Source organism: Polistes dominula, unplaced genomic scaffold (genome assembly GCF_049000335.1).
Source record: "Polistes dominula isolate Pdom_NZ unplaced genomic scaffold, Pdom_raw_medaka contig_23, whole genome shotgun sequence".
NCBI lineage: Eukaryota > Metazoa > Arthropoda > Insecta > Hymenoptera > Vespidae > Polistes > Polistes dominula.
In genome coordinates this window covers 480170-495008 of record NW_028300963.1, presented here as the reverse complement: position 1 = coordinate 495008, position 14839 = coordinate 480170, and the positions used below count along the sequence as shown (strand labels likewise).

The following is a 14839-nucleotide window of genomic DNA, read 5'->3' as shown; positions in this document are numbered from 1 at the left end:
ATAAAAACAAAATAAAAGAAAACATTTTTATATACTTGAAATATGAGATTAATAATAAATTTTTTCATAATTATTTGCATAATAATAATAATAATAATAATTAAAAAGAAAATACAATAGCAATGAAAATAAAGATCATAATAATATATATATATATACATAACGTGAACATCAACGTCTCTTGGGATTACAATTTTTGATTAAATTTTATATGTTCATTGAAGACTGAAAAATAAACGCATATATGTAACATATTTCTAGTATAATGTTTTCCATAATGGTATCAATTTTTCTATACCATATTATAATATTATAATTTGCTTTACAACGAAGTAGATACTCATCCATCATACAAAGTTTAAGGGAAAGTAATTTTTACTTATTTACTTCTGCACACTTTATATACATACGATAATAAAATCTATATGGATAGTTCCCGCTTAACAAAAAAATTCCTTCTTCGAAAAAAAATTTTTTTTAACGATGTAACGCAATCAAAATCGATCTTTGATTTTATAAAAAAAAAAAAAAAAAAGATGCAAAATTTTTTCATAGACAGGAGCTATCTATAAAATAGATATAATAAATATTGCACGCTTAAAATTAAAACATCATCATCATCATCATCATCATCATCATCATCAAGCTCACTTACAATAAAATTCTTTCCAATAAATTTTGATGAGAAATAAAAACTGATTGATTGTGCACATATTAAATGGTATCTAAATTAAATAAAATAAGAGTTTCATTAAAATTGATTATATACGTAAATATATATATATATTTTAATACTGCTATTGAAATACTTCGTCCAGCAAGTATTGTATTGCGCTTGAACTTTTAATATAAACAACGCTAAAATAATAATTTTTATATACACAAGTATTTTCTTTTAAAGAAATACGAGATGTGTTTCTTTGATTATTTTATATAAATAATATTTTTTTTTTAAATCTTTTACAAGTATTATGAATCAATTTTATTGTATATTTCTAATGTAAAAATATATTTCATAAGTAAAACTGAAGATCGTCCATGAGAAATTTTGTTTTTATAAGTTATTTTTATAGACATAAAAGTATATGGAAAAAAAAGATTGACACACACTGAAATGTAAACTTAAGTTTAAATTTCCAAAGAATAGATATTCAGATTTTATAAAAATGTAACATGGGCGGGCGTTTATAATAATTTCTAATGCATAGCAAATGAAATTTTGGAAATATCTTTTGCTAAGTAAATTAATATAATAAAAAATTTAATAACGTAGCTAAAATTTGAACGATTATTAATAACATAGAGAATTGCAATAATTTTCAAAATCAAAGAGACTACGTTATAATAATACCTAATTGTCTGCAGCACCTTGGATGTGAAATATATCATTTATATATCTTATCAAAGTTATTAATTAAATATCGATCGAAAATATTATATCTTTCATAAAACACAAAAGAGAAAATATTCACTTATGTTAATTTTATAAAAAATGTACAGATACAAAATATTATTGATTAAATATTAAGTTTTCCAAATACTTTACTTTTCTGATAAGTCAATATTAAGAGAAATTTACAATTACCTTTAAAGACTACATTTCTTTTTTTTTTTTTTTGTAAATTTGTATAAAAATATGTGCCATTGTTATTTACTTATAAATAAGCTTGTGATAATGTTTCAATAACGGTATATATCTGATCAAAATGTGGTCGTTTTTCTGGCTCATATTCCCAACAACGTAACATTAATCGATATATTTCATCCGGAGCATTTTCTGGTGATGGCATGCGATATCCTACATGGCGAATATATATTTGAACCATTTATCAAAATTCAACAAATGTTATTAGACTGATAAGTTATATATGATCAATTACCTGCGTCAATTTTTTCACGTGCTTGAGAATTTGACATACCACTATATGGATTACCACCTTTGGAAAATATTTCCCACATAAGAACACCGTAACTCCAAACATCACAAAGCGAAGTGTATTTACCTATTAATATATAATAATAATTTCAAGAATAATTATATTTTAATAAATATGTAAATTATTCACATAAGTTATTTTACATATATATATATATTTACCAAAATTAAGAGCCTCTGGTGCAGTCCATTTGATGGGAATTTGTTTCATTCCATCTGATACAACATATTCTTGTTCTTCTCTTGACATTCCAAAATCAGAGATTTTAACTATTGACTCGTAACCTAAGATATAATTATTATTCATTCAAATATTTATTCTTTAATGTCTCAATATTTTATAATAAAATTTTTTATAATATTTATTTATTTACCTACGAGACAGTTTCGTGCTGCTAAATCTCGGTGTATGCAATACTTTGATTCTAAATAACTCATACCTGCAGCTGCATCCTTACACATTCGTAGTTGTTCTCGTTGAGTAATTGTGCTAGCATTTTTTCTTAAATATGTTAACAATGATCCCCCTAATAGATGGAGATTTAATAATGTAATAATATCAATTAAATTTTAATACAAGTTTATAACAAATAAATATATGTTACCTGCGACCAATTCCATTACTATCATAATCGGCTGTTTTTGAACACAAATGCCAATAAGTTTAACTATATTTGGATGATCGTACTGTTTCAAAATTCTACCTTCCTGCAAGAACTTCCTTTTCTGTTCCTCTGGCAATGTTCCTTTACAAGTTTTTACAGCTACATCAGTCTTGCATTTTTTAAGCTGTGCCTTGTATACGTCACCAAAATTACCCTATGATAATGAATATTCTATAGTCACTATTCTATTTTTAAAGTATATTTCATACAAGTATCAAATTGCATGAAAATAAAATTACTTACTCGACCTATTTTTTCAATAAGAGTTACGTCATCATTATTGAGTTCCCACCGTTCGCGAAATATTGGTGTTTTAAGAATAGCCCCAGAACGACTGGTCACTGGAGAGCTAGACATCCATTGATGCCTAATTAATTCTTGTATTGATGGAAATGTTGGTCCCTCAAATCTATAATGCCCCTAAAATTGGATTCATTTCTATTAGGTAAATAAATAAATGTAATATTTCTAATGAGATGATTCTCTTTTGTGTATTCTAATATTAATTATTAAAATGATTTATTTACCTCTGGGGTAGTTTGTACAATAAAATGTTTATGGCCATCCCAACAGACAGATAAAACTATTTGACATTCGTCATTTCTTGTTGTTTCACGCACTAAAAAGTCTCCTTTATTAACAAGTAATCTTACAACTTCTTCTCTTGGTAGAACACCGTGGAACCATTCTTCTTCTATTAAATCTCCATTTCCTTTTTGATTATTGGTCAAATGTGAGACATAACGTAATGGTACCTGAATCAAACATGCGTTTCTAATAATTTATTATAATATAAATAAGTAAAAAAAATGAAATTGAATAAAATCAGTTTTCTTTCTCTTCATATATATATAAATGCAAGATGTTCTGTATTTGTTCAAATTCTGGACTATTAGTAAATATGCTATACTTCAAATAAATACCAATAATTCAACATGCTTGACATAATAATGTTTGATTATCTTCGGTCATATTTTTTTTAATTAAAACTTATTAGTGCTATATAAGCATTTGGTTATATCTTGAAAACAAAATATCAAAATTTAGTTGAAATTTATAAAAGGACGAAAAATCAACCAGTTAGTATATAAACAGATGTGCTGTATGTATAATCGTTTGACAAATTAATTTTAACTTAATACGTATATATTAAAGCATATAAATGTACAATATGTGCTTGCATGCACACACCACACAAATAAAATATACAACACATACAACTGGGGGAACACTGTCTGCTTTTGTTGTAACACCTTCACTACTGGCCCTAATTAATCCATTTTTCGAATCACTTATTGCTGGCAAAGACTTGAAAGGTGACTTTATTATCGTCAGAAAGCGTTGATTTCTTCTTAGTGTAAACAAACCATTATCTGCAACTGTGCTTTTCTGCAAGTGTAGTAGAGCTAACTAAACTTATTTAATGAAAAATTCGCGTATATATAAAATCTATTTGTTTTTTTTTCTACGCTTGAATTCATTTTAGAATATATATGTATATAATTACACGTGTGTGTGTATGTGATAACACATATGTGCGCATGGTATATATGTGCTATAAATATTTTACATCGAATATTTATTTATGGAATAAATTTTGTTTCAATCGTTAATCAATAGACCAGCTTTTTAATATCGCAGTGCTAATAATAAGTAAATATTTGTAAAAAAGTGAAACAGAAATAATATTTTATATTTTAAGGATTATACACAAATGCATATAAAGATATATATTAAAATCTACCTTATTTATTGTCGGAGGATCGTTGTACGAGCCTTCCATAGATAGATCACATCCTGAAGGTAATTCTTCACATCCTAATTCATTAAGAGCAGCTCTAATATCATCGACCTGTCTTTGTAATTTTTTTTCTTGACAACGTAGTCTCAATTCTTCCCTTTCAGTAGAATAGTCTAAGGCAGAAATCCTAATGAAACAAATCAAATGCAAGGATTCTTTTAAAAATAACGATAATATTTAATGGACTACATGATTTCATTAATTAATTATTTAAAATAATTTTTTTAAAATACAAATTTTTATAATCTTACTTAGAATCGCTGTTATATCCAGGAGAAAATTGTGGATTTTGACGATTTTGTTGTGTTGCTTTAAGAGAAATTTCCAATTCGTTAAGTCTACTTCTTAACCAATCAATAGTTAAATTATCCACAGTTAATTTGTTTGGTAATAATTTTCCTGAAGTATCATCTACGAGATTCTCATCGAAGGTGAATCTTATTGGTGAAACTGCCCTAGTTCTAGATTAATATTATAATATTCGTTATCTCAGAGTAATTTGTATATAACAAGTTAAAAAGAAAATGTTTTAAAAAAACCTACTTGTGTTTCCCTATAAAATCTCTATATTCTTCGATAGGTTTAACTGTATCAACAGCTTTTTGCATTCTTGAATGTATTTCTAAAAATTTATCAGTGGTAAAATCGGAATATTTTACTATATCATGAAGTATATCTTTCCTGCAAATATAAAATAGAAATAATTATGATAAACAATATATATAAGTATTTCTATTAATTATTAAAATGACATTTTTCTTGTCTTACCATGATGTAATAAACTCTTGGTGTATAGCTTGTTGTCGACGAAGTAGACTAGGCAAATAACAAGTCCTTAAATCATGTTCACATTCTGTTACAGCACCCAATAGTAAAACATATTCATTGTGCGTTAAATGTAGTTTCCTGCAAGCTTTTTGGTACTTTTCTCTGACATCATCTAACTTTCTACCTCCTCGACCAGCTAAAATCACAAACAATAAATTTGTTATTAATTAAAACTTAATAAAAGAAATATTATTATTTTGTAATATTAAATATATATTCACATTTAATATAATGTTCTTCGAATCTAGACCTATTAAACTTATACATCTCCAAATTTTTTTGATACTCCATCTTCTTCCTGGCAACATCATCCGTCAACTGAAAACCATACTTTTGTAGATTAATCGAATGTATAAAAATATAATTATAAAATAACATTCCGTAATATCAAATTTGCATTACCTGTTGGAATTGATTATTCAACCAAGTTTGCTCTTCTTGAAAAACCTTTCTCGCTCTTCTTCTTTCTGAATACAAAACGCTAATGTGTTCTATAACAATATTTTCTATAGAATCCGCTTGTTGTTTAATTAATTTTGCAGTTTGATCTATCGATTCCATAATATCTTTCCAACTCTATAACATATATGATATATCAAAATGAAATACAATAAAGTACTTGACATTAATTTTTCAATGAATGTAGTAATTGATAGAAGTCAAAAGATATACCTGTGCAATCAAACTACCAACAAGATCTTCACTGCGCTCTATTTTTTTACCCTGCAATGTTAAAGAAGTAATAGTTGCTGCATATTCACGATCAGATTTAACTTTAGTTGTCAAGCATCGTCTCATTGTTTCCAAAAGCTTGATTTCAGCATCCTGTCTAGTGAGCAAAGCTTCTTGCGAAGCCTGCCCTTGCAGGCTTGTTGAAAAACCCATTTCCTTGTCTGATAACCAAACCATATATACTGTTGGCGATAGTTAATACTGTACAATAATTAAATTCTTAATGATAATTCATATCCACTTCAATCTGTTGTCTTGACATTCGACGATGGTGAAATTAAATGAACAAATTAAAAATCAATCAGATTTAAAGAAGTATTACATTTCAAATAACACATTTATTACTCAACACAATCAAAGTGTATATTTTCATACTCGTGCATGGTTGAGATCAACATTTATATTTATACGGACACCCGAAACGATAAAAATTAACTTTTACGGGCGGAATACCGCCGTGGGATATTCACGATAATAGATATTTGACATTGTCTACATTTTCTTCACAAGAAATTTCTAATCTCGAGCAATACAGCCAACCAAAGAATATTATGTATTTCTCAAAATCCGCCATTGTTCTAAAAAAATATAGAACTTGATTTTGATTAAATTAAAGAAATATATTTTACGATTTATTTCTTAATTAATTAATATATAAACATTACTCATAAATATACATATATGCATTTAATTAAAACAAAAATACTTATGATATATGTTTGTAGGGAAAACAGTGCCCTCTACAGATAAAAATATCAACTTCACCATCCAAATGTACTATTGGTTAATGCATTTACCAATAAGAAGCAAACATTCCTATAATACGTAATAGTAATGATAATAGAAGTATGAATGCATCTATCTATCTATTATATATTTATGACTAAAAGTTATCTTATAGATGCTTAGTACCTGGGTAGTTCAGTTGAAATCAAGAACTTGTGAGATTAAATTACAAATATGTCAGCAAACAAAGCTAACAAACCAGGCCCTATCTTGGCTGGACTTACTCTATCTTCTTTGAAGAAGAATTATCCTGTAAGTATTTATATTAATATATTATAATATATACAATAAAATTTTTTTATATATACATATTTTTTAATACAATCAACAATGTTTTAATGACGTAATATTTCTTAACAGCTGATCCCACTGTTCATTGCTTTGGGTGTTGGTGTAGCGGGTGCTACATTTTACACATTTCGTTTAGCTTTTCGTAATCCCGATGTAACGTGGTCTTTGAAGAAAAACCCTGAACCATGGCAAGAATATCGTGATAAACAATACAAAGTACGTAAATCTTTGAATACAAGATTTGTATTTATTTATTATATTTTATATTTCATTTAGATTCAAAAAAATCTTTACCAAATTTGTAAAACAATGAATTTATGCTTACATTGTTTTTCTTTTGTTTTTAGTTCTACTCTACTGTGGATTACAAAGATCATGCCTCCAAAGCACCCGAATATTAAACAATTTTCTATGTAGTTTGTTATGTAGATAAGTAATATGATAAGAAAATGAATGAACTTTCCATACATTTTCTATATATTCTATTATCATAACAATGTAAATAAATTTATTTAATATTCATAATTTATTAGATGTATTTTACAATAATTTATAGAAATCTATTTAATGACCATAATCAAGAATCCATTAAAATGCAATTTGTAAATTTCTTTCAATAAATGACTCATTACGTTTAAGTTTATTTTCAATAATGAAATTTATAGAAATCTATCAAATGTTCATAATCCATTAGATCTGTTTCGCAATAATGTATATAAATCTATTTAATAACTATAATCAAAAATCCATTAAAAAGTAATTTGTAATTTTCTCTCAATAAATGATTCTCTCTCTCACACACACACATTACGTTTTAAATTTATTTTAAATAATGAAGTTTATAGAAATCTATTAAATGTTCATAACCCATTAGATCTGTTTCGCAATAATACATAGAAATCTGTTTAATGTTCATAATCCATTAGATCTATTTTGCAATAATGCACAGAAATCTATTTAATGTCCATAATCCATTAAATCCATTAAAAAGTAATTTGTAACTTTCTCTCAATAAATTACTCATTAATAAATAAATTAAATTTTCATGAAAGATTCAACAATTACTGATTTAAGTATATAAAGCAGAAGCATTTGTTTATTCTTCAGTCAATTGGACACTGAAGTTAGCATTAAATAAAGTTAGAGGTTATGTTAGATTTTTATGATCAATGTAGTATTCGTCACCAATGTATAATTGACAATTTCAAGTTTATAGAGTAATAATATCATATATCTATCAAAAATAATTAAATAAGTTAGGAGATAAGACGATTAAAGTATCTGTTACGTGATTGATTGAAAATACTTATCTATTTACGTGTTATACATTTCTTCATTTATATAACCTAATTTATATAAATGTACATATACATATAAATATTGTTTTAAGTAAAAATATAACTAATTACAATGACTTCAACGTGGGAAGATTTTTTTGCCAAACATCCACCTCCACAAGATTTAAATCAAACCGAAAATCTGTTAAAAACATTTATTGAAAAACATTTAAAAGAAAACAATAAAGTAGTATTAATAACGGTAAGTTAATTAAAGAATCAATTTACTCTTACACTACATTTGAAAGCTTATTGATTAACTAGAATTAATATAATTACAATAATTGATATTACAGAGTGGCGGTACAATGATTCCATTAGAACATAACACTGTAAGATTTGTCGATAATTTTAGTGCTGGATCCAGAGGAGCTACATCAGCTGAATATTTTTTGGAACATAAATATGCTGTAATATTTATGTACAGGTAAAAAACTTACAAATGATAAGGATTACATATCTTTCCAATAAATACATGTTGCTTTAAAATATGCTAATATTTTATTGTAGACTCAAGTCTTTAGAACCATTTACTAGACATTTCATTGGACATAAGGTATTGGATATGCTCAATTTAACGGAGGAAGCAGATAAATGCACTGTCACAGGTATAATATTGTAATTTAAAGCTTATTTATCTATATACATATTACTCATTATATATTATATTAATTCTTATCTTAATAATTATTGAAAAACTTGTATAACTTATTATTACAGTTGTACCTGAACATACAGAAAAAGTAGCAATGGTATTACGAAAATATAAAAAAACGATGAAACAGGATAAATTGATACAAATTAGTTTTAGTTCTTTGACCGAGTACCTTTGGCTACTTAGAACCGTTTGTCAAGCATTAGCTTGTTTAAAAGATAAAGCTCTTTTATATTTAGCTGCAGCTGTTTCTGATTTTTATGTACCATTTGACGAAATGGTATGTAGTTATTTTTAATTTAATCAAATCATTTATTCTTGTATATTTATAATAAACATTTAATTGATTTCAGTCCGAACATAAAATTCCTTCTAGTGGTCCACCAACGATATCACTTCAATTAGTTCCAAAAATGCTAGAACCTTTAGTTAGTTTATGGGTACCAGAAGCCTTTGTGATTTCATTTAAATTAGAAACAGATGAAAATGTTTTAGTTTCAAAAGCAAGGACTGCTTTGAACAAGTACAAACACAATGTAAGTGTTACCACATTTTAAAATAATGTTTTACAAATAATTTTATATTGATATAAATTTTTCTGTTGCAGCTTGTTATCGCTAATATGTTACAGACTAGAAAGCAACAAGTAATTATTGTTAGCAAAGAAAATGATTATGTGTTGTCATTAACAAACGAACAAATGAAGAACGGCGAAGAAATTGAAAAATTTATAGTCGATGATATAGTATTGAAACATAAAGATTTTTCAAAACTTAGATCTTCTAACTCAACATATAGGTTTATTTCGATAACATGATTTTTCAATTGGATATAACTATTTTTTTACTATGTTATTATTGGTAAATATCAGTTGATTATTGCACAATTAAGGGAAATTATAATTGGATATTGAATATCCAATTTTTCGGTATGAATTATAAATAAATTTTATGAAAAATTCAATATGATATAACAAATTGTTGTTTATAATATTTACAATTACATTTAATTATAAATATAACTTTATAAGTCTAATATGTTTTCAGTCAGATAAATTTATACATATAAAGTATATTTATATCGTTTAAATTAATTGGAATCTTTAATTTTTGATACTTTTAATAAGAATATTGATTTTATCTATTAATTGCTTTTCCGACTGACCACATTGTGCTAATACAAACGTTAGAGCAGAAACATCCTTTTGTTCTGCTGCTGTTTGGGCTGCTTCGTTCAACATTCTGTATAGATTACGAAATAGATTTAACTTTTATAGAATTATTACGAATGAATCAAACTTTATATCATATCATGTTATAGTTAATTTTTTTTATGCACTATTTATATACCGAGAAGTGAATAAAAAGAAAAAAAATGATATAAAAATAAAATATCATACTTACTTTAATTTAACAAGATATTTTACTTTTAATTCATCTTGTACTTTTGGCAAATATTTCTTTGCTTCTCGTTCTTGATCATACTTTAGGCACTGATCAATAAATGGCTGAGAAAAAAATTTATCAAATCACACATAGAATTGTTCAAATGTTTAAATTACTTGGTAGTTAATATTTTCATTACCTCATAACCAATTGGAGATTTTTTACTCTTTGATAATTTTTCTAATTCACCCCAAAGACCTTGTTCAGCAAGGCATTGTATTCTTAACCACCAATATCTATAAAGTTTAATGAATAATCATTAAACTTCAATTTAGTTTGAAATAATATTGTTTTCAATTTTTTTAATTAAAACGTGTATATTTTTAAATATAATTCAGAATGTTTATTATATACCATACCTGCGTTCAGGTATTCGATATTCTGATTTCAATTTATCCGCAAGCTTTAATTCATTTTGAAGTAATAATGTTTTAACTGTGTCATGAAGAGATTTTCCTACCATTGTTTCATGTAATGTTTCTTCCAAAGATCTTTGATAACGCAACAGTTTAATTTGTTCTTCTGTCAAAGCAGCATTTGTATCATTGCGTGCTAATTTAAAATTTTCTTGTGCCGATTGAAGCAATGTATCTCGTGCATTCTATACAAAATAAGTAAATACTATTATTTAATATCATTGTAGTATTAAAATATATATTTCATATTAACCTTTTGTTGATAACTTTCTGCAATAAACCATATTGCTTGCGAATGAAAATCATCATACTGATTATAAATATCTCGTAATGTTTCTCGATTATGATTTTGACAATATTTAATATACAATGCCATTGCTAAAGGACAATGCATTATAGACATCTGTAATGAATAATATAAATGTTTTGTTATCTTATATACTATTATTTCAATATTAAGAATAATGAAGATTCTGTAATTACTTGAAAATCTCCAAGTGTCATATTTTCTCGAAGGTGAAGTATAACAGTATAAACGAGATCAGTATTACCACTTTCTACTGCTTTGTGTAATGCAGCTCGTTCTTCGCCAAGTGTAAGTAACAAAGGTACTTGTAAATGAGCACGCGGTTCATAATCTATCAACTATAAAATATTGAATAAATTTATAGTTATTTAATTTGAGAAAATCTGAAATTCTCATTGAATAAAATAAATTTACTTTAATAGCTAATTGCTTTCTACCACAATCTGCTGCTCTTTTTGCTATTTCACTATACGACACACCAGGAGCATATCCCAATTTATCAGCTATTTCTTCAGCTATTTGTTCTTTATCTAATCGAGTTTGTTTAACCTGAAAGTACAGCAAAAAGTTTCACTATTTAATAATAGATAGAATAATAAATAGATAGTGCAATAAAATAATAAAATGATAGAACATTTACCTTGTAACAAGCCCAATGTGCCAAAATTCTACTTTCTCCATCTATTTCAGGAAGTTGAAGATGACGTGCTATTTGTATACTTAAATAATAATGTCTTCTTGCTACCAATCGGTCCAATAAAACTTGGCTCGTTAAAATATTAAATCTATTATATAATTAAGAATAATCAAAATAGAATGCAACTGTTTAGTTTTTAATTATCACAACTACAAATTATTAAAGGATACTGTATACATGTTAATGGTATTCCAATTGACGGATGTCTTACTGCATTCAATACCCTCAATGTTCTGCACATACTAACATAATTATCAGGATTCATTGTTTTACTGAATCCTTTACCAAATTTAGCTGCCTAAAATGTTTTTCTTAATTATATACAATTATTTATTTCGAAAGAAAATATTAGCATAAAAAATATGACTCTTACTCTTATTAATAATTTTTGTGTTTGAAAATCAAATTCATGACTTGCACCATCGATGCAAGCTATTATAGCTGAATCTAATTTATCTTTGACCAAGTCAATATAACTGTCAGCTTTGTGACTTTTCTTTTGAAATTGCTTAGATGCCTCCAACAGATATGATGCAGGATCTGTTGAATTTATTCTAAAGATTTTCAATACAACATTTGGAACTTTTTGTATCATTTCATGAGAGGAATTAGATAAAACGCGTACTCCATCAATTTCTGGAATAAGATATACTGGTCCATCATAAGTATAAACTATAGTTTCAGCTGATCTTCCGACAACCATTACTGTACTATTCCAACTACAAATCACAGCTTCTGTTCCACACCTACAATTATTCAATATTAATTTTTGTGTATATTTCCAACTGTAGTACTTTTATATTTAAATATTATTATTATTATAATAAAAAGTATATAATATTTATACCATGCTATACAAGATAATGGTTCTGTCATGTGCGTAGCACATTCACAATATTTTTCTTTAAAATCATATGAACCGATATACAAATGACCAGTGTCTGCATAGAGAGCGATATGACGATTATTTGGAGACACAGCCATTGCGTAAACATTATTTATCTTATTATTAAATAGATTACTCTAAAAAATAACGAACCATATTACAACAAAGCAATAATAATTAATAATTCGTTTAGGATATTTCTTTAAAATCAAACAATCAAACTTACAAATGGTATCGATGTAGTAGTGGTGTAAGGTTGATGTAAAAAGAATATACCTTCTCCATTAGAGAAAATAATTTGAGTTTCTCGGTCATAATGGACTACAAGCCAACAATCAATAGGACCTCCGATACCTGCCAGAAGTTTATATGTAATAAATAAATATAGAATCTTTTTTCCTATAATGTAAATATTACAAACAATTCAACTTACGTGGTATATTAGATATTTTTCTTATCTTTGGTTCTGATGCATTAGTTACTAAAAAGATTCGGTATGCAGATGTTAAGACAGCGACTCCTGTACCAACTGGAGTTGTGAAAAATTTTGCTTCTATAACTTTAGTGTCTTTTGCTTCCTAAAAAGAAAGCAACAGATAAAACAATATTAAAATATAATTAATTAATAATAATGATCAATATTAATATGAATGAATGTAACTAACATTTCCCATGCCAAAAGTATGTTGATATGTTCCAAACATATCGTAAATAAGAACCATGCCATCATCTTGAACGCAAAGTAATTCTTCTTGTTGAGACCAACCCAAGTGAACTAACAATCCACTATTCCACTTGAATATAAAAACAACCATTTGTTATGGAAATAATTGAAGTATGTTTATATGCAATCTATTAACAAATAACTATGTTTAATTTACCTGAAACTTTGCTGTTAGTTTTCCTGCTGAAGTATAAATCAATACTACAGGTTTATTGGATCCTTGGACTTTAACTAATTTTTTAGGATGTCTGGTAATTGCAATAGAACCTCCATAAGGAGCTGCTGCTATTAAATTAGTATTGCTTACTTCGTTTTGAAAAGTAAGAGGATAAAGTTCAAATTTTCTGCAAACATTAATGAAATTTATATTATTTAATTATACTTATTTGTTATATACAAAGTAATAATAAATGTCATTACCGAAAATATATGTCACGTCCTAAAGGAAACCAATCAGCAGTTATCATCGCAGACATTTTCCTAATTGTTTTATTTTAAATATAAAAAAAATAAATATAATTATATATGTACATATAATTCTAATCGTTATAGTAATCATACATTGAGGTTAATTTACGTTTATTTTTTATTTGACAGATCAACCACAAAGTTTAACATTTAATTTAGATTGTTCACCGCCTTTTGTTTAAAGCATGTGCGATTTTAGCGACAAATTGTGGACAAAATATGAAATACAAATACGGCAAAGAAGGTCTCTACTGTGCACCTGAATTATTAATATAATGTGTGCATTAAAGCGCATTGGATAATTTTATATTTCGATGAACAGTATCCATCCATAAGTAGTTTTTATATTTTGAATTTGAAATTGAAACATTATTTATTGATTATTGAAGATATATATTATAATGATTGCATATATTTAAAATATATATAAATACATTCAATTAACACTTTGCCTACATTACCGATCCCGTCGGTAACATAGATAACATAGAAACAAGAATTCTCGTTTTTCCATTAGATGGAGCCTTATGTACAAATTTTGGAAGTTAACATATTTTATTTTTGACAGTTGTCAAACTAACATTCATAGTTGGACGTATTATGATGATTTAAAATTATGACGATTAGAAAAGGAATGATGGTAATTTTAATTGATATAAATTTGTTATAAATTTGACACCATAAAAATATCCAAGCAGAAAAATTATTTCAGCAAAAATTATCCATTTTGTGTGAAGGGTTAAATTATAATTTACATCTATACACGTACTACACCAATAAAACAGTTTATAATTTTTATGCTATCAATCGAAACAATCTATAGGTGGAATATTCTTAGGGTGAGCGAATCAGATTACAATCGTAT

General features: G+C 26.4%; 4 protein-coding genes across 5 annotated transcripts; 2 read left to right on the top strand and 2 right to left on the bottom strand.

Annotated features, from left to right (window-relative positions):
* Nucleotides 1-129: 129 nt before the first annotated feature.
* On the bottom strand, nt 130-6623 carry FER (tyrosine-protein kinase Fer). 2 transcript variants are annotated; one of them, XM_015327294.2, is made up of 15 exons: nt 5903-6623; nt 5633-5806; nt 5452-5548; nt 5171-5366; nt 4946-5083; nt 4654-4863; nt 4346-4529; nt 3820-3990; nt 3129-3356; nt 2845-3021; nt 2542-2755; nt 2311-2463; nt 2099-2221; nt 1881-2003; nt 130-1798 (listed from the first exon to the last, which is right to left on the bottom strand). In XM_015327294.2, the coding sequence occupies exons 1-15, from the start codon at nt 6137-6139 to the stop codon at nt 1656-1658; spliced, it is 2568 nt and encodes an 855-aa protein (XP_015182780.1). In that variant the 5' UTR covers nt 6140-6623; the 3' UTR covers nt 130-1655. The 2 variants fall into 2 exon arrangements, with proteins under 2 accessions (XP_015182780.1, XP_015182781.1); XM_015327295.2 differs by lacking the exon at nt 3820-3990 and having other exon boundaries at nt 5903-6619.
* A 216-nt stretch (nt 6624-6839) lies between these two features.
* On the top strand, nt 6840-7677 carry ND-MLRQ (NADH dehydrogenase (ubiquinone) MLRQ subunit). The gene is made up of 3 exons (XM_015327292.2): nt 6840-7000; nt 7109-7255; nt 7387-7677. The coding sequence occupies exons 1-3, from the start codon at nt 6923-6925 to the stop codon at nt 7438-7440; spliced, it is 279 nt and encodes a 92-aa protein (XP_015182778.1). The 5' UTR covers nt 6840-6922; the 3' UTR covers nt 7441-7677.
* A 145-nt stretch (nt 7678-7822) lies between these two features.
* Nucleotides 7823-9994, top strand: Ppcs (phosphopantothenoylcysteine synthetase). The gene is made up of 6 exons (XM_015327291.2): nt 7823-8578; nt 8673-8803; nt 8887-8984; nt 9097-9311; nt 9385-9567; nt 9639-9994. Exons 1-6 carry the CDS (start codon nt 8450-8452, stop codon nt 9846-9848), a joined length of 966 nt encoding a protein of 321 aa, XP_015182777.1. The 5' UTR covers nt 7823-8449; the 3' UTR covers nt 9849-9994.
* Nucleotides 9995-9996: 2 nt separating this feature from the next.
* Nucleotides 9997-14139, bottom strand: Vps16A (vacuolar protein sorting 16). The gene is made up of 16 exons (XM_015327290.2): nt 13927-14139; nt 13664-13850; nt 13448-13576; nt 13216-13360; nt 13009-13136; nt 12744-12919; nt 12270-12642; nt 12067-12194; nt 11840-11984; nt 11614-11748; nt 11376-11537; nt 11146-11295; nt 10836-11077; nt 10616-10712; nt 10435-10538; nt 9997-10272 (listed from the first exon to the last, which is right to left on the bottom strand). Exons 1-16 carry the CDS (start codon nt 13980-13982, stop codon nt 10134-10136), a joined length of 2496 nt encoding a protein of 831 aa, XP_015182776.1. The 5' UTR covers nt 13983-14139; the 3' UTR covers nt 9997-10133.
* Between the last annotated feature and the right edge of the window lie 700 nt (nt 14140-14839).

What these genes read in the sequence shown, in the direction of transcription:
- ND-MLRQ (XM_015327292.2), top strand. Translation starts at nt 6,923, where the DNA reads ATGTCAGCAAACAAAGCTAACAAACCAGGCCCTATCTTGGCTGGACTT. An exon ending in CTTTGAAGAAGAATTATCCT is followed by an intron (nt 7,001 to 7,108) that starts GTAAGTATTTAT and finishes ATTTCTTAACAG; the next exon opens with CTGATCCCACTGTTCATTGC. An exon ending in ATCGTGATAAACAATACAAA is followed by an intron (nt 7,256 to 7,386) that starts GTACGTAAATCT and finishes TTTTGTTTTTAG; the next exon opens with TTCTACTCTACTGTGGATTA.
- Ppcs (XM_015327291.2), top strand. Translation starts at nt 8,450, where the DNA reads ATGACTTCAACGTGGGAAGATTTTTTTGCCAAACATCCACCTCCACAA. An exon ending in AGATAAATGCACTGTCACAG is followed by an intron (nt 8,985 to 9,096) that starts GTATAATATTGT and finishes TTATTATTACAG; the next exon opens with TTGTACCTGAACATACAGAA. An exon ending in ATGTACCATTTGACGAAATG is followed by an intron (nt 9,312 to 9,384) that starts GTATGTAGTTAT and finishes AATTGATTTCAG; the next exon opens with TCCGAACATAAAATTCCTTC.
- FER (XM_015327294.2), bottom strand. Translation starts at nt 6,139, where the DNA reads ATGGTTTGGTTATCAGACAAGGAAATGGGTTTTTCAACAAGCCTGCAA. An exon ending in TTATTGAAAAAATAGGTCGA is followed by an intron (nt 2,756 to 2,844) that starts GTAAGTAATTTT and finishes TCATTATCATAG; the next exon opens with GGTAATTTTGGTGACGTATA. An exon ending in AGCACGAAACTGTCTCGTAG is followed by an intron (nt 2,222 to 2,310) that starts GTAAATAAATAA and finishes ATTATATCTTAG; the next exon opens with GTTACGAGTCAATAGTTAAA.
- Vps16A (XM_015327290.2), bottom strand. Translation starts at nt 13,982, where the DNA reads ATGTCTGCGATGATAACTGCTGATTGGTTTCCTTTAGGACGTGACATA. An exon ending in ATACTTTTGGCATGGGAAAT is followed by an intron (nt 13,361 to 13,447) that starts GTTAGTTACATT and finishes CTTTCTTTTTAG; the next exon opens with GAAGCAAAAGACACTAAAGT. An exon ending in ATACCATTAACATGTATACA is followed by an intron (nt 11,985 to 12,066) that starts GTATCCTTTAAT and finishes ATTATATAATAG; the next exon opens with ATTTAATATTTTAACGAGCC.